Raw genomic sequence first — 16,545 nt, 5'->3', positions numbered from 1 at the left:
TGGACAAGACTAAACAACCAATGAAGATGTAATTTGCATTGATATTTCCCATCAAAGAAGGATTGAGATAGCCCATAGGTCCAACATCAGCTGGGCTTCAGTCAACGAGCTGGACACACACGGTGAAGGGTTTCCAGGGTGACAGCCACAGGAAGTCAGAGAGAGCCGCAGCACAGCAGCCTGACCACAGTGACGTAGATCCCTCCGCGTGGGAGGGTCACCAAGGACCACAGCTGTGACGACAGTCAAACCATGAGAATCCCTAATCCACTCATTCTCCCTTCGCTGTTCCCTTTCTCACTCGCTGGTCACAGTCTCAATGACATTTAGGTAAAAAAGGGGTACATTTTTCCAACTTGCTTGTTCTGTATTGAGGCATCCATGCTGATTTTAGAATGATGTAATTGCAATAATCTCCAGGCAGAAGCCATTCTTACACACCTATGAACCTGGCTTCCTTTTTAGCCACACGGTCAATTCTCTCCTCTTGGTCCTTCAGCCTCAACAGATTCATCTCAGGTTAATAAATGACTTGACTCATAGTAGCTGTGTGTGTTACCAAACCAAGCCATGCCTAAGCACTGTTTCAAAACCCCTGGGCCTCCCGCCCCCACACAGCCCCCTTTAACCCCAGCCCCCTCCCCTTCCCAGTGGGTACACAACCCCACCATCCTCATCCCCCTACGGGTACACAAAGGGAGCAGTTCATTGTTTACTGTGTCTACAGACTGAGAGATTAAAGGCCAAGTCCTAGACACCAGGCAGGTGAAACACAGCGTGTTGGGAGGGCACAAAGCATGGCACGCATGCAGAGAGTGATGTCAGGGAACTCCAGCCCTAACAACACACAGCAGCTCAACAGAATAGGTTACTATTAGCTACAGTAGTAGTTATGAATCATGGCATGAGGGATCAAATCAACTAATCAATTAATCAACAATTCAACTGGATCCTAGAATTGGATGAATTAGGTGTATTAGTGCTTGGCTGGAACAAGAGCCTGCACCCAAACTGGCCAATCCTGCCGATTGCCGACCCATGGCATGAACCATGGACATGTCAGTAAAGATAAGTTAAAAGACCCCTGGGGTCATTCTAAAAGGTCAGGCAGAGGTCAAAGTAAGAGGCCATCAGGGCAGGCCCGGACCAGTTACATTGACAGCACTCGTCTCCCACTGAAGGCCTGCTAGATGTCCCAATGTGAATACTGGACCCTGTCTGTGCTCCCCACAGATGTAGGAAGGAGAACATACAGTGCCTTCAGAAAGTATTCACACCCATTGACTTTTTCCACACTTTGTTGTGTTGTGTTAAATTTAAAAATCGATAAAATTGAGATTTTTGTTGTCACTGGCCTAAACAAAATACCCCATCATGTCAAAGTGGAATTGTTTTTCGAAATGTTTACAAATTATTAATATAAAATAAAAACGGAAATGTCGAATCAATAAGTATTCAACCCCTTTGTTATGGCAAGCATAAATTAGTTCAGGAGTAAAAATTTGCTTAACAAGTCACATAAGTTGAATAGACACATTGTGTTCAATAAGTGGTTAACATGATTTTTGAAAGACTGCCTCATCTCTGTACCACACACATACAATTATCTGTAAAGTCCCACAGTCGAGCAGTGAATTTCAAACACAAATTCAACCACAAAGACCAGGGAGGTTTACAATGCCTCTCAAAGAGGGGACCGACCTACTGGTAGATGGGTACAAATAAAATAAGACATTGAATATCTCTTTGAGCGTGGTGAAGTTATTAATTACAATTTGTATGGTGTATCAATACACCCAGTCACTATAGAAGATACAGGCATCCTTCCTAACTCAGTTGCTGGAGAGGAAGGAAACCGCTCAAGGATTTCTTCATGAGGCCAATGACTTTAAAAAACAGTTACAGAGGACTAGGAACAGTGGGTTCCAACGCTCTAACCACTAGGCTACCTGGAGCGGCAGGTAGCGTTGGTCTAGTAACCGAAAGGTGGCAAGATCGAATCCCCGAGCTGACAAGGTAAAAAAAAAAAGGCCGTCATTGAAAATAAGAATTTGTTCTTAACTGACTTGCCTAGTTAAATAAAAGTAAAATAAAAAAATGGCTATGATAGGAGAAAACTGAGGATGGATCAACAACATTGTAGTTACTCCACAATACTAACCTAATTGACAGAGTGAAAAGAAGGAAGCCTGCACAGAATAAAAATATTCCAAAACATGCATCCTGTTTGCAACAGGGTACCAAAGTAATCCTGCAGAAAATGTGGCAAAGCAATTCACTTTTTGTCCTGAAGACAAAGTGTTGGATTTGCCCTAAACATAACACAATAAATTAGATGTGTTCAAGCATAGCGGTGGTGGCATCATGTTATGGGTATGCTTGTAATAGGGTAAGGACGGAGTTTAAGAAAAAAAAAAAAAAAACTTAATGAAGCTAAGCACAGGCAAAACTTGGAGCAAAACTTGGTTCAGTCTTTTGTCCACCAGACACTGGGAGATTAATTCACCTTCCAGCAGGACAATAAACTAAATCACAAGGCCAAATCTACACTGGAGTTGCTTACCAGGAAGACAGTGAATGTTCCTGAGTGGCCGAGTTACAGTTTTGATTTAAATCTGCTTGAAAATCTATGACAAAGACCTGAAAATGGTTGTCTAGCAATGATCAACAACCGATTTGACAGAACTTGAAAAATTTAGAAAATAATAAAATGGGTGTGGAAAGCTCTTAGAGACTTATCCAGATTTACAAAGCTGTAATCGCTGCCAATGGTAATTCTAACATATATTGACTCAGGGGGTTGAATACTTATCTAATCAAGATATATTACTGTTTAATTGTTCATTATTTTTTTATACAAATGTATTTTGCGTAGATCGTTGACAAAAATGACAATTAAATCAATTTTAACCGCACTTTGTAACAACAAAATGTGGACAAAGTCAAACACTTTCTGAAGGCACTGTATAGGGAGTAGGGAATCATGTAGCCAGCATTAAGCTAAACAAGCACAGCTCAGAATCAGATAGGAAATGTGTTTGCTCAGAAACTCACTCTTACTAATAACATATTGCAGCCAGGGGTCTCTGCACTCTTTACACATGAGTAAATAGCCAGTGTATATGCAGTGCTATGAACCAGAGTTACCTGTGTCTGTAACAGCATGGTGAGTTTAGTCATGCACTACAGTAAACATAAATGATAAAATTTCACTCTGACAACTTTGCTCTGCAAAGGAGAAGCTAGCTACCTCTCCACAATATGTCAGGAAGTAACGCTGTTGTAGGGAAGTTGCTGTCCAACACAGTTTGAGCAAAAGCTCAAAGTATTCAGATTATTGGGAGCATTAAGATAATCTTGGCTAAGTAGCAAGAACAAAGGACGCTCACAAAAGAAACGCTGATCGCAGCCCTGTCAGATTACAGAACTAGAATGGAGTTCAATACGGAAACAGAAGGCCACAGGAATTTAGGCCCACCTTCGTAATAATCATTAGTGGATATACAGTATGTACAGTAATGGTAAAGTGGTTTTGGAACAAACAGCCAAGAACAAACCACTGACTAAGAGTTCCCATCAAAATATATTTTACGAGCGGACACACTATGCCAAAGAGTGCTTGAAAAAGGTGCAGGCAAGTCAGCACGTTTCCTCCGGTTTTTCTTTTCAGTAGAAGTCACTAGATGTTCAGACAAAGATCGGAAAGACCAGACTACATTAAAACAGAATGATCAAACAATAACCAAGATGAGTTCATACATGTTCAAACTTAGCACATCACCCACCTCACCCCCCCCCCCCCTAATACAAACTACAGCAAAACCTATAGCAATGATGACATCAATCCGCCAGTACATTCAGTACACCTCATCTAGACCCGGCAAGAGGCCCCAGGGAGAGTAACGCCGGGCTGATTCAGCAGGATGTTAAATCAAATCCAGAGACATCAACTGGATGCTGTATTATCAATCACGGTGAGGTGTGGCTGCTATGAGGTGAGATCTGAGATTGATTGGGACGAATGATCCATCAAAACTCTGATGGCCTTCCATTGTTGGCTTTCTGCTGGTCAGCTAAAGCAGAGTAGTGCAGATGGGAGTAGGGTGGGTGTAAAGAGGAGAGGGGGGCTGCTGTTGTGCTGAAGGGGTGTATTTGCTGTTCGCTCACTACATGATTTGTTTGTTCTTGGAGGGCGGGGGGCTGAAGGGGCTCCCAAGGGGATTTCAGGGGGCACAGTAGCTCAAGCATAACAGGGCTTAATGATCAACTAATCTCCCCTCCCCTTGCTGGATGGGGGTATATAACACAGACCTGTCTGCTACTCTCAAATCTTTCTAGCAGAGAGAGACAGAGAGGGGGAGTGAGTGAGAGAGGTAGAGGGAGAGACTGAGTGAGAAGTCCAGACATAGGACAGAACAGAGGAAGAAGAGAGTGAAAGCATTAGAGCGAGACTACTTCTTTTCGTCTTCTTGCACACAGAGAGATTTAACCATGAAGGTCTTCTGCCTCCTGTTCCTGGTTGGTCTGTCTGTAGCCCAGGCAGCTCCTCGGGACTCTTCCAGGGTCTATCCCACCATGCCCTCTCAACTCCAGCCCCAGACGCAGCCTCCAGCTGAGGCCAAGTCCCGCTTTGCTATGCTGGACGATGTCCGTCTCCTGGCCAACGGTTTGCTCCAGCTGGGTCAGAGCCTCAGGGATTTTGTTCACAAGACGAAAGCCCAGATTAACGACATCTTCCAGAAGCTGACCAACTTCGATCGCTCCTTTTACCAGCTCTCCGTGGTCACCTCAGAGATCAAGGAAGAAGAGGAGGAGCTGAAGAAGACCACCACGTTCCTGAAGGCTAACAACGAGGAGATCCGGAACCTGTCACTGGAGATCAACGCCAAGATCAACAGTATTCTGCAGGAGAGGAGCTTGCTGCAGAGTCAAGTAGGGGGGTTGGAGGAGAAGCTGAAGGGACTGTCTGAGAGCATGATGCCGGGAGAGCAGCTCAGTGAGATCAAATCACTCAAGGTACGCTGCTGTCCGTAACTCACACTAATCAGTACGAAGAGGAAGAATTTATTTTGATTCAATGTGAAATGTTTTTTTTTGAATAAGATGTGTTTCTGCTGCATGTATTCAACATATTTCTGCATGTTTACAATTACATCCTACTAAATATTCCAATTGCTGAATTCATTGAGAAGTTTCAGTTATTAGCCTCAAGAAAACATACAATTTTAAATTAGTAGTAATGCTTTTAACTTCAAGTTATTGGAAAATGTCCTTTAAATGTGATCATTAACGAGACAGTGTCAACTGGTCTGTTTCAGGATGTGATTGAGGCTCAGGAGAGGACCATGACTGACCTGCTGAAAGCTGTGAAGGAGCAGCATGATCAGCTCAACCAACAGAAAACTAAGATCAATACTCTGGAGGAAAAGGTACATATCTCTGCTGCTTAGAGGGTCTCCACTTCTATACAGTAGACCAAAGGTAATGGCCATTTATTGAAAACTACAGTTAGATTTCATCCCTGTCCAATCAGTGTATAGAAAGGACACAAATATTTAACAAGACAACGCCATAACGTTATGTTTGCCTGCTATTCCAGATCAGCATCGATCATTTCCAAGACGCGACTGACAAAGCAATGGCTTCCGACTCAGAGACCCCAGACATGTTTGAGTACCTGACAGGCAACTCCAGTGGCGAGGACACAGACCTACCCGTGGACTGCAGTGATCTTTATAACAGAGGAGAGAGGAACAGTGGGGTGTACCCCATCAAGCCAAATCAGTCAGAGCCTTTCAATGTCTACTGTGAACTGACCTCAGGTAAGACAACACTTTAAAGAAAGTCATTAGCCTACATTTTCTTCATAAAGTCATTGTGACTGAACAGCCAAACAAGTCTGAGATTCCATGTGTCAAGCTATTTCCCTACATTACATCATCTGAATACTTCAATGGACATAGTCTAGATAAAAACCAGACTGAACAATCTCCTCTATAGGAAGAAGGGTCAAACCGGCTATCAGAAGGAAATAAGTGCAATCATCTTTCCCTAATCAGTAAGGAACTGGACATTGTTGTTGTTGTGATCCTCTCCATGTATTGACCACATCTCCCAGGAGGGTCAACAGTCATCCAACGCAGGGAGGAGGGGTCCGTGGATTTTGACCAGACATGGGAGAAGTACGAGAAAGGATTTGGGGATCTGGAAAGTGAGATTGATCTATTTCTTTCTATCAGTACATTTTGTCAGTTATTTAGAGAGACAGTCAATACATAAAGATAAAAAACATAAAATATCTTTATGGCTCAATTCAGAGTTAAAAGTCCTGTTGTGTGTGTGTGTGTGTGTGTGTGTGTGTGTGTGTGTGTGTGTGTGTGTGTGTGTGTGTGTGTGTGTGTGTGTGTGTGTGTGTGTGTGTGTGTGTGTGTGTGTGTGTGTGTGTGTGTGTGTGTGTGTGTGTGTGTGTGTGTGTGTGTGTGTGTGTGAGAGAGAGTGAGAGTGTGAGAGAGACGACTATACCGGATTATCCCATCTCCTTAATTATCTTTTATAGTTTCCGGTCTACAAAGCAGCTTTTATAAAGCAGAAAACAGCCAATAGAACTAGTCACTCCACCGCCCTTAAGTACATCCTGAAGGAAACAGTCACTGTAGCTTATCAGGTCCCCGTTGACAGATTGACTTCCTCCATTGTTTGACTAGACAAAGCACCTGCAGCACTTCACTTCCACCAGCCTGGCTTGGACCCCAGCCCATAGATCTAGAGTCCTAATGCATTCCAACAAGGCCACAGGTCCTTTAGGCTATGAATTATTCAGTGTCCGTTTCTGTCGCTGCTCCTAGCCAATTATGTCATCACACCCATGACTACAGCCAGAGGCTAGGGGAAAAGAGTATTGAGTGTCGGAACTTGTTTTCACACTATTTACCATGAGTCAGGCTGTGGAGGCTGCTGAGGGGAGAACGGCTCATTACAACAGTTGGAACGGAGCAAATGGAATGGCATCAAACAAATGGAGACCATGTTTGATGTATTTAATATCATTCCACTTATGCCGCTCCAGTCATTACCAAGAGCCCGTCCTTCCCAATTAAGGTGCCACCAACTTCCTGTGGAGTCATGGCATACAGAAACAGCTGAAGCCAATGAAAACAAAGTACAGCATCAGAAAGTCAGAATTTTACTGTCCATTACAGCTCCAGATCGATTGCCAGTTGATGACAGAATGTTTGTCTGTTATCTGTATGCTTCCAAAATAACAGCCTCAGTGCTTGTTGACTGTCCATTACAGCCATGTGAACATTCCACAACTGTGTGTGTTTCCTGTGAGTTGTAGAGGAGAGTTTGGAGTGTCTAACATTGTGTGTGTGTTATCTGTGTTATTGTAGGAGAGTTCTGGCTGGGCCTGATAAAGATCCACAGCCTGGCTGGCCAGGGTGACTCTATCCTGCGCATTGAGTTGGAGGACTGGAAGGAAGACAGGAGGTCAGTCGAGTACCAGTTCACCCTGGAGGGACCCCAGGCCCACTACACCCTCCACCTCACCCACCTGTCTGGAGATCTGCCTAACGCCATGGGCAACCACACCAGGTTCTCCACCAAGGACCGAGACAACAACAACCACCAGGACTCAAACTGCGCCAAAACCTACACAGGTAGGTCTACTGACTACTACACTCCTGGCACAGGTACTGACTACACACTCGATGCAACTACAGGTACTGACTACACACTCGATGCAGGTACAGTCTGGTACCATACACCTGTTAAAGACATTTCCAAGCAGACAGCACAGAGATTGACTATGGGTTCTACACTTGTTATAGAATTTAATCAACTCTTTCCCCTTGCAGGTGGCTGGTGGTTCAACGCCTGTGGCGACACCAACCTGAACGGCAGGTACATGTGGCTGAGGTCAAAGGGTCGTTCCATGAGGAGGAAAGGGATCCACTGGAAACCTCTGGGCATCTCCTACTCCCTCAAGACCACCAAGATCTCCATACGACACGTCTGAAGCCGTTCCCCTGGCCTCAAGTTTCCACTAACCCTTCTATTCCTTCCATTACAACACATTGGCATGGTAACAACACATATGCCCCCCTCGCCCGGAACTTTCCATTGACCACCCCACCCTCCCAGTTACATGATGTTGTCATGGTAACAGATAGTGCAGCTGGGTTGTTTGCAGCAGGAAAAAATAAAAAGTCAGCAGCCAATTCGTATCCATGTCAGAGAAAAGAAGACGATTTGTCAGTGATGCAACAACCACAGTCAGCCAATAAGGGGCCTCACAAATTGGTTCAAGAAATGCCAATAGAGTTGGGTAACACCTGGGAGGGGTCGTTTGGGTTCCTAACCGACAGGCGTTGATTTGGTCAGGACGGAATGTCAGATGGTTCTACACTGTCTGGTCTGGGCCATAATAACAGCACTGAGAAGTTACTTTCAACTGAAGGACGGATTTTTCTTTTTTTAAAGATTCCAAAGCAATACATAACTGACACACCACTCTGCTTTGGTATAATAAGTTAAGTGCATGTGACAACGACATAATCCTAACAGCCCTACTACCAAGCATGTATTACCCTGCTGTATTGCTGCCTGTTATGTGGCGGTTGCTGAATGTACTAAACATCCACAAGTTAGTAGACCAAGATCAACATGATGCATAGGTCTTCCAAAGTAGCATATGAGCTTAGTATTTTCACTGTCTTTTGAACTGTATTTAAAACCATTTTCCTAATGCTCCATTAAATGTCCTGCAAGGTTAGTAATTTACATTGATCATATCATTGGGTCATATTGACTCCTCGTCTCCTGTCTACTCGGTGTCATCTTTCTGCTGCATTAAAATGGCTGTTACATATTTTGTGTTTCTTACTACTAACACTTTATAATATAACATTTATAAAGACAAAATAAAACACACTCAACACACACATACTCCAAGTCTGTCCTTTGTATTCTTTGCCAAGAAAAACAACAAACAAACTGGGTTGTTGATGTAATGGAACTCACTTCCGTCTACGTGACCAACCACAAGTCATCACACCCCTCTCTGGCTTTTAAACTACTGATGGGGGGAAAATGTAATCGATACAGTTATATACCGGGATATTATTTTTTACAATATCGCAATATTATTTTTGTGGTAGTTGGCTGTACCAAGTATTTTTCCTTGATAGCTTGTTCTCCATCTTTTTAAATAAGGAGCCACATTTTTTTCAGCTAGCAGCTAGCAAGGTCAGTCATTTTGAGGGACAACAGCTGTATTTATTGGCTTTTCATTTTATTTTAAATTGGCTAAAAGCCAGCTAACGGAAACTCTGGCCCCATGTCAGGTAAAGAGACCATGTCAACAGTCCCTGATAAGCCCCCTCTCTCTCCTCTCTGTTCCATGTCAGGTAAAGAGACCATGTCAACAGCCTCTGATAAGGGCCCCCTCTCTCTCCTTTTCTCTGTTTCTTTATCTCTCTCTATGCCCCTCTCTCTAACCATCTGTCTCTCCATGTCACAAAGTCTCTCTGTCTGTCTCCCTCTCCTCTGATAAGAGCCTTCTCTCTCCCTCTAACCTTGACTAAAATAGCAGCAGGGATTAGGACACACAACACAAGATTGTGTGCAGTAGTCTATCAGGCAGTGTCAGGGAGGCCTGTATATTGTGTTGCTGTTCTAACAGTAGTGTTATCCCCATGGCTCAGAGAAAAGCGAGAGTGGAAGGGAGAAAGACCCTTTGGTTCCTCTGAGTTGTCCTCCAGGCATCGCTGTGTTTGATCAGAACAGGCAGGTGGAAATACACCCTTTCAAAAACAGGACTTTGTGTCACATTACCTTGAAGGACTAAGAACGACATCAACCTGTCAGGAAACAATGTCAATTCCCTGTAGGTGGTATTGGACTGGAGCTCTATAGACTAATACCTATGCATGTTCTCTTGCAGTGTTGTTCAGTGGGTTGTGTTATTGGTAGAGTTGTGTTTACACAGCTGTAGGTAATATCGTTTCAGTTGAAGCTCGCATCCGCTACAAGACCATGGTGCTTGCCTACGGAGCTGTGAGGGGAACGGCACCTCCGTACCTTCAGGCTCTGATCAGGCCCTACACCCAAACAAGGGCACTGCGTTCATCCACCTCTGGCCTGCTCGCCTCCCTACCTCTGAGGAAGTACAGTTCCCGCTCAGCCCAGTCAAAACTGTTCGCTGCTCTGGCACCACAATGGTGGAACAAACTCCCTCACGACGCCAGGTCAGCGGAGTCAATCACCACCTTCCGGAGACACCTGAAACCCCACCTCTTTAAGGAATACCTAGGATAGGATAAAGTAATCCTTCTAACCCCCCCCCCCCTTAAAAGAGTTAGATGCACTATTGTAAAGTGGTTGTTCCACTGGATATCATAAGGTGAATGCACCAATTTGTAAGTCGCTCTGGATAAGAGCGTCTGCTAAATGACTTAAATGTAAATGTAAATTACCTGTAGGTGGATTTGGGTAATGTAAGTGGTATCGTTTCATTACCTGTAGGTGGTGTTGGATAATGTAAGTGGTATCGTTTCATTACCTGTAGGTAGTGTTGGGTAATGTAAGTGGTATCGTTTCATTACCTGTAGGTAGTGTTGGGTAATGTAAGTGGTATCGTTGCATTACCTGTAGGTGGTGTTGGATAATGTAAGTGGTATCGTTTCATTACCTGTTGGTAGTATTGGGTAATGTAAGTGGTATCGTTGCATTACCTGTAGGTGGTGTTGGGTAATGTAAGTGGTATCGTTTCATTACCTGTAGGTGGTGTTGGGTAATGTAAGTGGTATTGTTGCATTACCTGTAGGTAGTGTTGGGTACGTAGACATCCCTGGGGGGGAACTCCAGTATCTCTCTGGTGGGGCGAACCCTGCTGTCTGGGTAGGGCTTGACCTGCTGGAGGTCAGGGGTCAAGCAGTAGTGGGGGTTCTCTGGGGCCGGGGATATGTCGATCTTCAGCTGGGCTGGAGGAACAAGACAGCATCGACACGACATCAACACACAGACCTCAACTAAAACCTGTTTCTCAGGCCAGACTCAGTCTTACGCTCGCTGCTAGCTCAGATTTAAGTCCGTCTGGAGAAACAACAACGCCCCTTAAACTCATTTATATGACAATATAAAATAAGAAGATCTTTGTTGAAGCACTGGTGGTGGTGGTGTACCTGTGATTGGCCTCAGTCTCCTCAGCACTGAAGACGGCCTCCTCATGTCAGCCAGGAACTTATACAGGTCCTCATCACTCAGTCTGTCTCCCTCCTGTCAAAAATGAACAAACCAAAACAAAAGTCAGTTCAGTTTGTGAGACGAGTAGCAGAGTGTGGTGTGTGTCATGACTGAGTGCGGCTCAGTCTAGAAGAAAATGATTTAACATGAGCATTTCTGTGTGGTGTGTGTAGACGGGTAGTGTATGTATTGACCTGTTTGAAGAAATTGGTGACGGTGAGGGTTGCAGGTCTGAAGCTGGTCAGGCTACATGATTCATCTCCACTGGTGGTTCTCTCTAATGAGCGCCGTCCGCCGATGCTCGAGTTCCTCCTCTCAGACCACGACCCTTTCCTCTCTGGGTCGGGGGTCAGCAGAAAGTCACAGCCAGGGTCAGAGTTATAGAATCATCATGACGTCACAAGGTCAAAGGTATTACTCTCTTATACGGTCAATGATCCGTTTAATTTCATGTGATCAAAAGTTGAACTCATTAGACAGGAGTCCCAGCACTGATCTGCCCCTGTGGTGTTCACTACCACTCAGTCCAACTTTATTGATCCCCCCCAGAGTTCTCACCTGGAGGTCCCATCTCCAGCTCAGTGTCTCTCTCCAGACTGCCGGCGCTGTTCACGATGTTCATCAGGTGGATGGCTGTCCAGGCGAAGGGCATCCGGTACCGACCCAGACGTGTACAGAACTGCTCCGACTGGCTCCGCAACTTGTCCAACTTCTCTTTGTTCTATATATGGTAGGAGAAACAATCAATACATCTGCCTCCATCTGTTCTTCTCTTTGTTCTATATATGGTAGGAGAAACAATCAATACATCTGCCTCCATCTGTTCTTCTCTTTGTTCTATATATGGTAGGAGAAACAATCAATACATCTGCCTCCATCTGTTCTTCTCTTTGTTCTATATATGGTAGGAGAAACAATCAATACATCTCCTCCATCTGTTTGGAGATCTACCCATCAACATCGACCACTGATGTCAGTCTATTGTTCATTTGACCATCAGGTTGAGAAGGATCTTACTTTGGCTGCATCAGACTCTTTGAAGACCATGTACGGTTCTGCACACTCGCCTATGTCTCCCTGCTGCAACACCTTCTCCAGCTGGGGACAGTGAACACAGGAGAGGTTATCAGTCACAGACCCCCCGCCGCCTCACAGGAGAGGTTATCAGTCACAGACCCCCCCGCCGCCTCACGGGAGAGGTTATCAGTCACAGACCCCCCCCGCCGCCTCACGGGAGAGGTTATCAGTCACAGACCCCCCGCCGCCTCACGGGAGAGGTTATCAGTCACAGACCCCCCCGCCGCCTCACGGGAGAGGTTATCAGTCACCGACCCCCCCGCCGCCTCACAGGAGAGGTTATCAGTCACAGACCCCCCCGCCGCCTCACAGGAGAGGTTATCAGTCACAGACCCCCCGCCGCCTCACAGGAGAGGTTATCAGTCACAGACCCCCCCGCCGCCTCACAGGAGAGGTTATCAGTCACAGACCCCCCGCCGCCTCACGGGAGAGGTTATCAGTCACAGACCCCCCGCCGCCTCACGGGAGAGGTTATCAGTCACAGACCCCCCCGCCGCCTCACGGGAGAGGTTATCAGTCACAGACCCCCCCGCCGCCTCACGGGAGAGGTTATCAGTCACAGACCCCCCCGCCGCCTCACGGGAGAGGTTATCAGTCACTACCCCAACACAGCCAGACAGAGGTGATGCTGATCCATGGGAGAGGAAGTCATGTGTGTGGCTCTGTTGTCTCCATTTTGATTCTCTCTCACTATATTTGTAAAGTGTATTGACAGTTGAGAGAGACCCTGTGATGATTGACATTGACTTGACTTACCTGTATGACGAGGAAGACGTCCTGGGAGGGGTATGTAATGGAGAAAATTGCGGAGCGGGCGAGAGTAGAGATGGCTGCTGTCTGGATGTGGGGGCGCAGCATCCCTTTAGTCTGCTCTGAGTTCAGGTCAAAGAAGAAGTTTTCCGATATCTGACAGAGAGACACATGAGCATTATACTAAAATACTGTAAATGACAGACAGCAGACTAATATTTGTATTGTAGGCTACCAGCTCGGGTTGGCAGGTAGCCTAGAGGTTAGAGGCAGGTAGCCTAGAGGTTAGAGGCAGGTAGCCTAGAGGTTAGAGGCAGGTAGCCTAGAGGTTAGAGGCAGGTAGCCTAGTGGTTAGAGGCAGGTAGCCTAGAGGTTAGAGGCAGGTAGCCTAGTGGTTAGAGGCAGGTAGCCTAGTGGTTAGAGGCAGGTAGCCTAGAGGTTAGAGGCAGGTAGCCTAGTGGTTAGAGGCAGGTAGTCTAGAGGTTAGAGGCAGGTAGCCTAGAGGTTAGAGGCAGGTAGCCTAGTGGTTAGAGGCAGGTAGTCTAGAGGTTAGAGGCAGGTATCCTAGTGGTTAGAGGCAGGCAGCCTAGAGGTTAGAGGAAGGTAGCCTAGAGGTTAGAGGCAGGTAGCCTAGAGGTTACTATCACACATCCACTGAGGCAGGTAGCCTAGAGGTTAGAGGCAGGTAGCCTAGTGGTTAGAGGCAGGTAGCCTAGAGGGTAGAGGCAGGTAGCCTAGAGGTTAGAGGCAGGTAGCCTAGTGGTTAGAGGCAGGTAGCCTAGTGGTTAGAGGCAGGTAGCCTAGAGGTTAGAGGCAGGTAGCCTAGAGGTTAGAGGCAGGTAGCCTAGAGGTTACTATCACACATCCACTGAGGCAGGTAGCCTAGTGGTTAGAGGCAGGTAGCCTAGAGGTTAGAGGCAGGTAGCCTAGAGGTTAGAGGCAGGCAGCCTAGAGGTTACTATCACACATCCACTGAGGCAGGTAGCCTAGTGGTTAGAGGCAGGTAGCCTAGAGGTTAGAGGCAGGTAGCCTAGTGGTTAGAGGCAGGTAGCCTAGTGGTTAGAGGCAGGTAGCCTAGAGGTTAGAGGCAGGTAGCCTAGAGGTTACTATCACACATCCACTGAGGCAGGTAGCCTAGTGGTTAGAGGCAGGTAGCCTAGTGGTTAGAGGCAGGTAGCCTGGAGGTTAGAGGCAGGTAGCCTGGAGGTTAGAGGCAGGCAGCCTAGAGGTTACTATCACACATCCACTGAGGCAGGCAGCCTAGAGGTTAGAGGCAGGTAGCCTAGAGGTTACTATCACACATCCACTGAGGCAGGTAGCCTAGAGGTTAGAGGCAGGTAGCCTAGTGGTTAGAGGCAGGTAGCCTAGTGGTTAGAGGCAGGTAGCCTAGAGGTTAGAGGCAGGTAGCCTAGTGGTTAGAGGCAGGTAGCCTAGTGGTTAGAGGCAGGTAGCCTAGAGGTTAGAGGCAGGTAGCCTAGAGGTTAGAGGCAGGTAGCCTAGAGGTTACTATCACACATCCACTGAGGCAGGTAGCCTAGTGGTTAGAGGCAGGTAGCCTAGAGGTTAGAGGCAGGTAGCCTAGAGGTTAGAGGCAGGCAGCCTAGAGGTTACTATCACACATCCACTGAGGCAGGTAGCCTAGTGGTTAGAGGCAGGTAGCCTAGTGGTTAGAGGCAGGTAGCCTAGTGGTTAGAGGCAGGTAGCCTAGTGGTTAGAGGCAGGTAGCCTAGTGGTTAGAGGCAGGTAGCCTAGTGGTTAGAGCATTGGACTAGTAACCGAAAGGTTGCTGGATCGAATCCCCGAGCTGACAAGGTAAAACTCTGTCGTTCTGCCCCTGAACAAGGCAGTTAACCCACTGTTCCTAGGCTGTCATTGAAAATAATAATTTGTCTTAACTGACTTGCCTCGTTAAATAAAGATTAAATTAAAAATAAATTTTAAAAATGAATGATCTCCATTATCACACTGTATGCATGTGACTGTACCTGTGTTTCTCTTCACAGTCCCCGTTGTTCCATAAGGTGTATTTTTACCTGTTTTTTTTTTAAATCTGATTCTACTGCTTGCATCAATTACCTGATGTGGAATAGAGAAGTCATGGCTCTATGTAGTACTGTGCGCCTCCCATAGTCTGTTCTGGACTTGGGGATTGTGAAGAGAACTCTGGTGGCATGTCTTGTGGGGTATGCATGTGTGCTAGTATTTTAAACAGACAGCTTGGTACATTCAGCTTGTCAACACCTCTTACAAAAACAAGTAACGATTAACAACCACACTGTCTGCTGGTCCTGAGGTGTGGTTCTGATTGAGAAATAAGTTGCACTATCCAATACCACATCTTAAAAATAAAAATGTTCTTTACTGTAAATTGACTGAGAACTCACATGGAAGACTAGGCGACTTGAGAGCAGAAACTTGACTTTTTAACAACAGTTACTTCTACCCTCTAGTGTTTATTGGGAATGAGAAAGGATTGAGTGGAGAGTCACTCATATAGATATATGGAGCATTCAAACAAGGACAACAGGTCCAATACAGACACTTTTATAGCCCAGTCATCTAGTTCACATGGACTTTAAATGGTTTTTCAGAGACTGACCCAACAACTCAGGGCCGAGTGGCATTGAGGAAAACACAACAGCTTACCTTTCTCTTTTCCTTGACATCATATAAGGCCAAACAGGCGAATATGGGCTCAATTTCAATCTCAAACCTTCAAGGGGAAAAAGGATTGGGTCAGCAGAAGGCAGGTAAAAAGACAGTTAAAAGGCTTTGTGTGTGTGTGTCCTCCACTTACTTCAAGGACAAGCACTTGACGAGTAGCCTCTGGCCAAAATGTTCCTTAGGGACGTCAGGCACACAGTGGCGCTCTATGGGTTCTTCCTGAGGACGCAGATCCAAATAATAATTATAGGAAAACCATGAACATAATAACAGTTATTGGAATGTACTGTGTAGGAGCCCTGTATCTAAGGAAAAAAAAACATCACACTTCAAGTGTGAAATCAGTAGCGCGTGCTTCATAGCATTACTATGGATGACGATACACATTAATGTGAGGAGATCGACATGCACTACGCCAAAGCAACAGCTGGCCTGACACTTCTAAAGGCACTATCTGGAGGATAGTGTGTGTGTGTGTGTGTCTATACCTCATCGAGGGCGGGGTGCAGGGCGAAGAGCTCACGGTGGCGGTGGGACTTGCGGTGCTCCTCGTTGTGGCGGTCTATCTCCTCGTTGGGGGCTCGGTCAAGCAGGTGGGGCAGGACGGCGTCGGGGACAGAGTTCTTCAGGTCAAAGATACTACAGGCCCAACTGCCCCGCGGGGTGTCATCTATGGACATGGACCTACGCTTCAGATCATCCTGGAAGACGACAGAAAAACACAGGTCAGGGACTAAACATACCACAAAAGATGAAGCGTAAGACGGCCGCCCCGTTGCTACGGGTTACCTGGTCAACCGCCCCATTGCT

General features: G+C 46.1%; 2 protein-coding genes across 18 annotated transcripts in view; one reads left to right on the top strand and one right to left on the bottom strand.

Annotated features, from left to right (window-relative positions):
* The window catches only part of dock7 (dedicator of cytokinesis 7), a 61,627-nt gene that overhangs the window by 38,463 nt on the left and 6,619 nt on the right, over nucleotides 1-16,545 (bottom strand). For all 17 annotated transcript variants that reach the window (XM_071346267.1, XM_071346261.1, XM_071346262.1 and 14 more), the window contains exons 6-14: nucleotides 16,224-16,436; nucleotides 15,869-15,954; nucleotides 15,718-15,784; nucleotides 13,078-13,227; nucleotides 12,262-12,342; nucleotides 11,803-11,965; nucleotides 11,439-11,581; nucleotides 11,184-11,277; nucleotides 10,820-10,982 (exon numbers count right to left, since the gene is read on the bottom strand). In XM_071346267.1, the coding sequence (XP_071202368.1) occupies nucleotides 10,820-10,982; nucleotides 11,184-11,277; nucleotides 11,439-11,581; nucleotides 11,803-11,965; nucleotides 12,262-12,342; nucleotides 13,078-13,227; nucleotides 15,718-15,784; nucleotides 15,869-15,954; nucleotides 16,224-16,436 (1,160 nt within the window). The remainder of the gene's footprint in view (nucleotides 1-10,819; nucleotides 10,983-11,183; nucleotides 11,278-11,438; nucleotides 11,582-11,802; nucleotides 11,966-12,261; nucleotides 12,343-13,077; nucleotides 13,228-15,717; nucleotides 15,785-15,868; nucleotides 15,955-16,223; nucleotides 16,437-16,545) is intronic.
* Nucleotides 4,327-8,946, top strand: angptl3 (angiopoietin-like 3). Its single transcript, XM_071346259.1, has 6 exons — nucleotides 4,327-5,016; nucleotides 5,319-5,429; nucleotides 5,600-5,822; nucleotides 6,119-6,211; nucleotides 7,392-7,658; nucleotides 7,857-8,946. The coding sequence occupies exons 1-6, from the start codon at nucleotides 4,492-4,494 to the stop codon at nucleotides 8,015-8,017; spliced, it is 1,380 nt and encodes a 459-aa protein (XP_071202360.1). The 5' UTR covers nucleotides 4,327-4,491; the 3' UTR covers nucleotides 8,018-8,946.

This window comes from Salvelinus alpinus, chromosome 16 (assembly GCF_045679555.1).
Source record: "Salvelinus alpinus chromosome 16, SLU_Salpinus.1, whole genome shotgun sequence".
Classification (NCBI taxonomy): Eukaryota; Metazoa; Chordata; class Actinopteri; order Salmoniformes; family Salmonidae; genus Salvelinus; species Salvelinus alpinus.
This window is presented reverse-complemented; position numbering and strand designations above follow the sequence as displayed.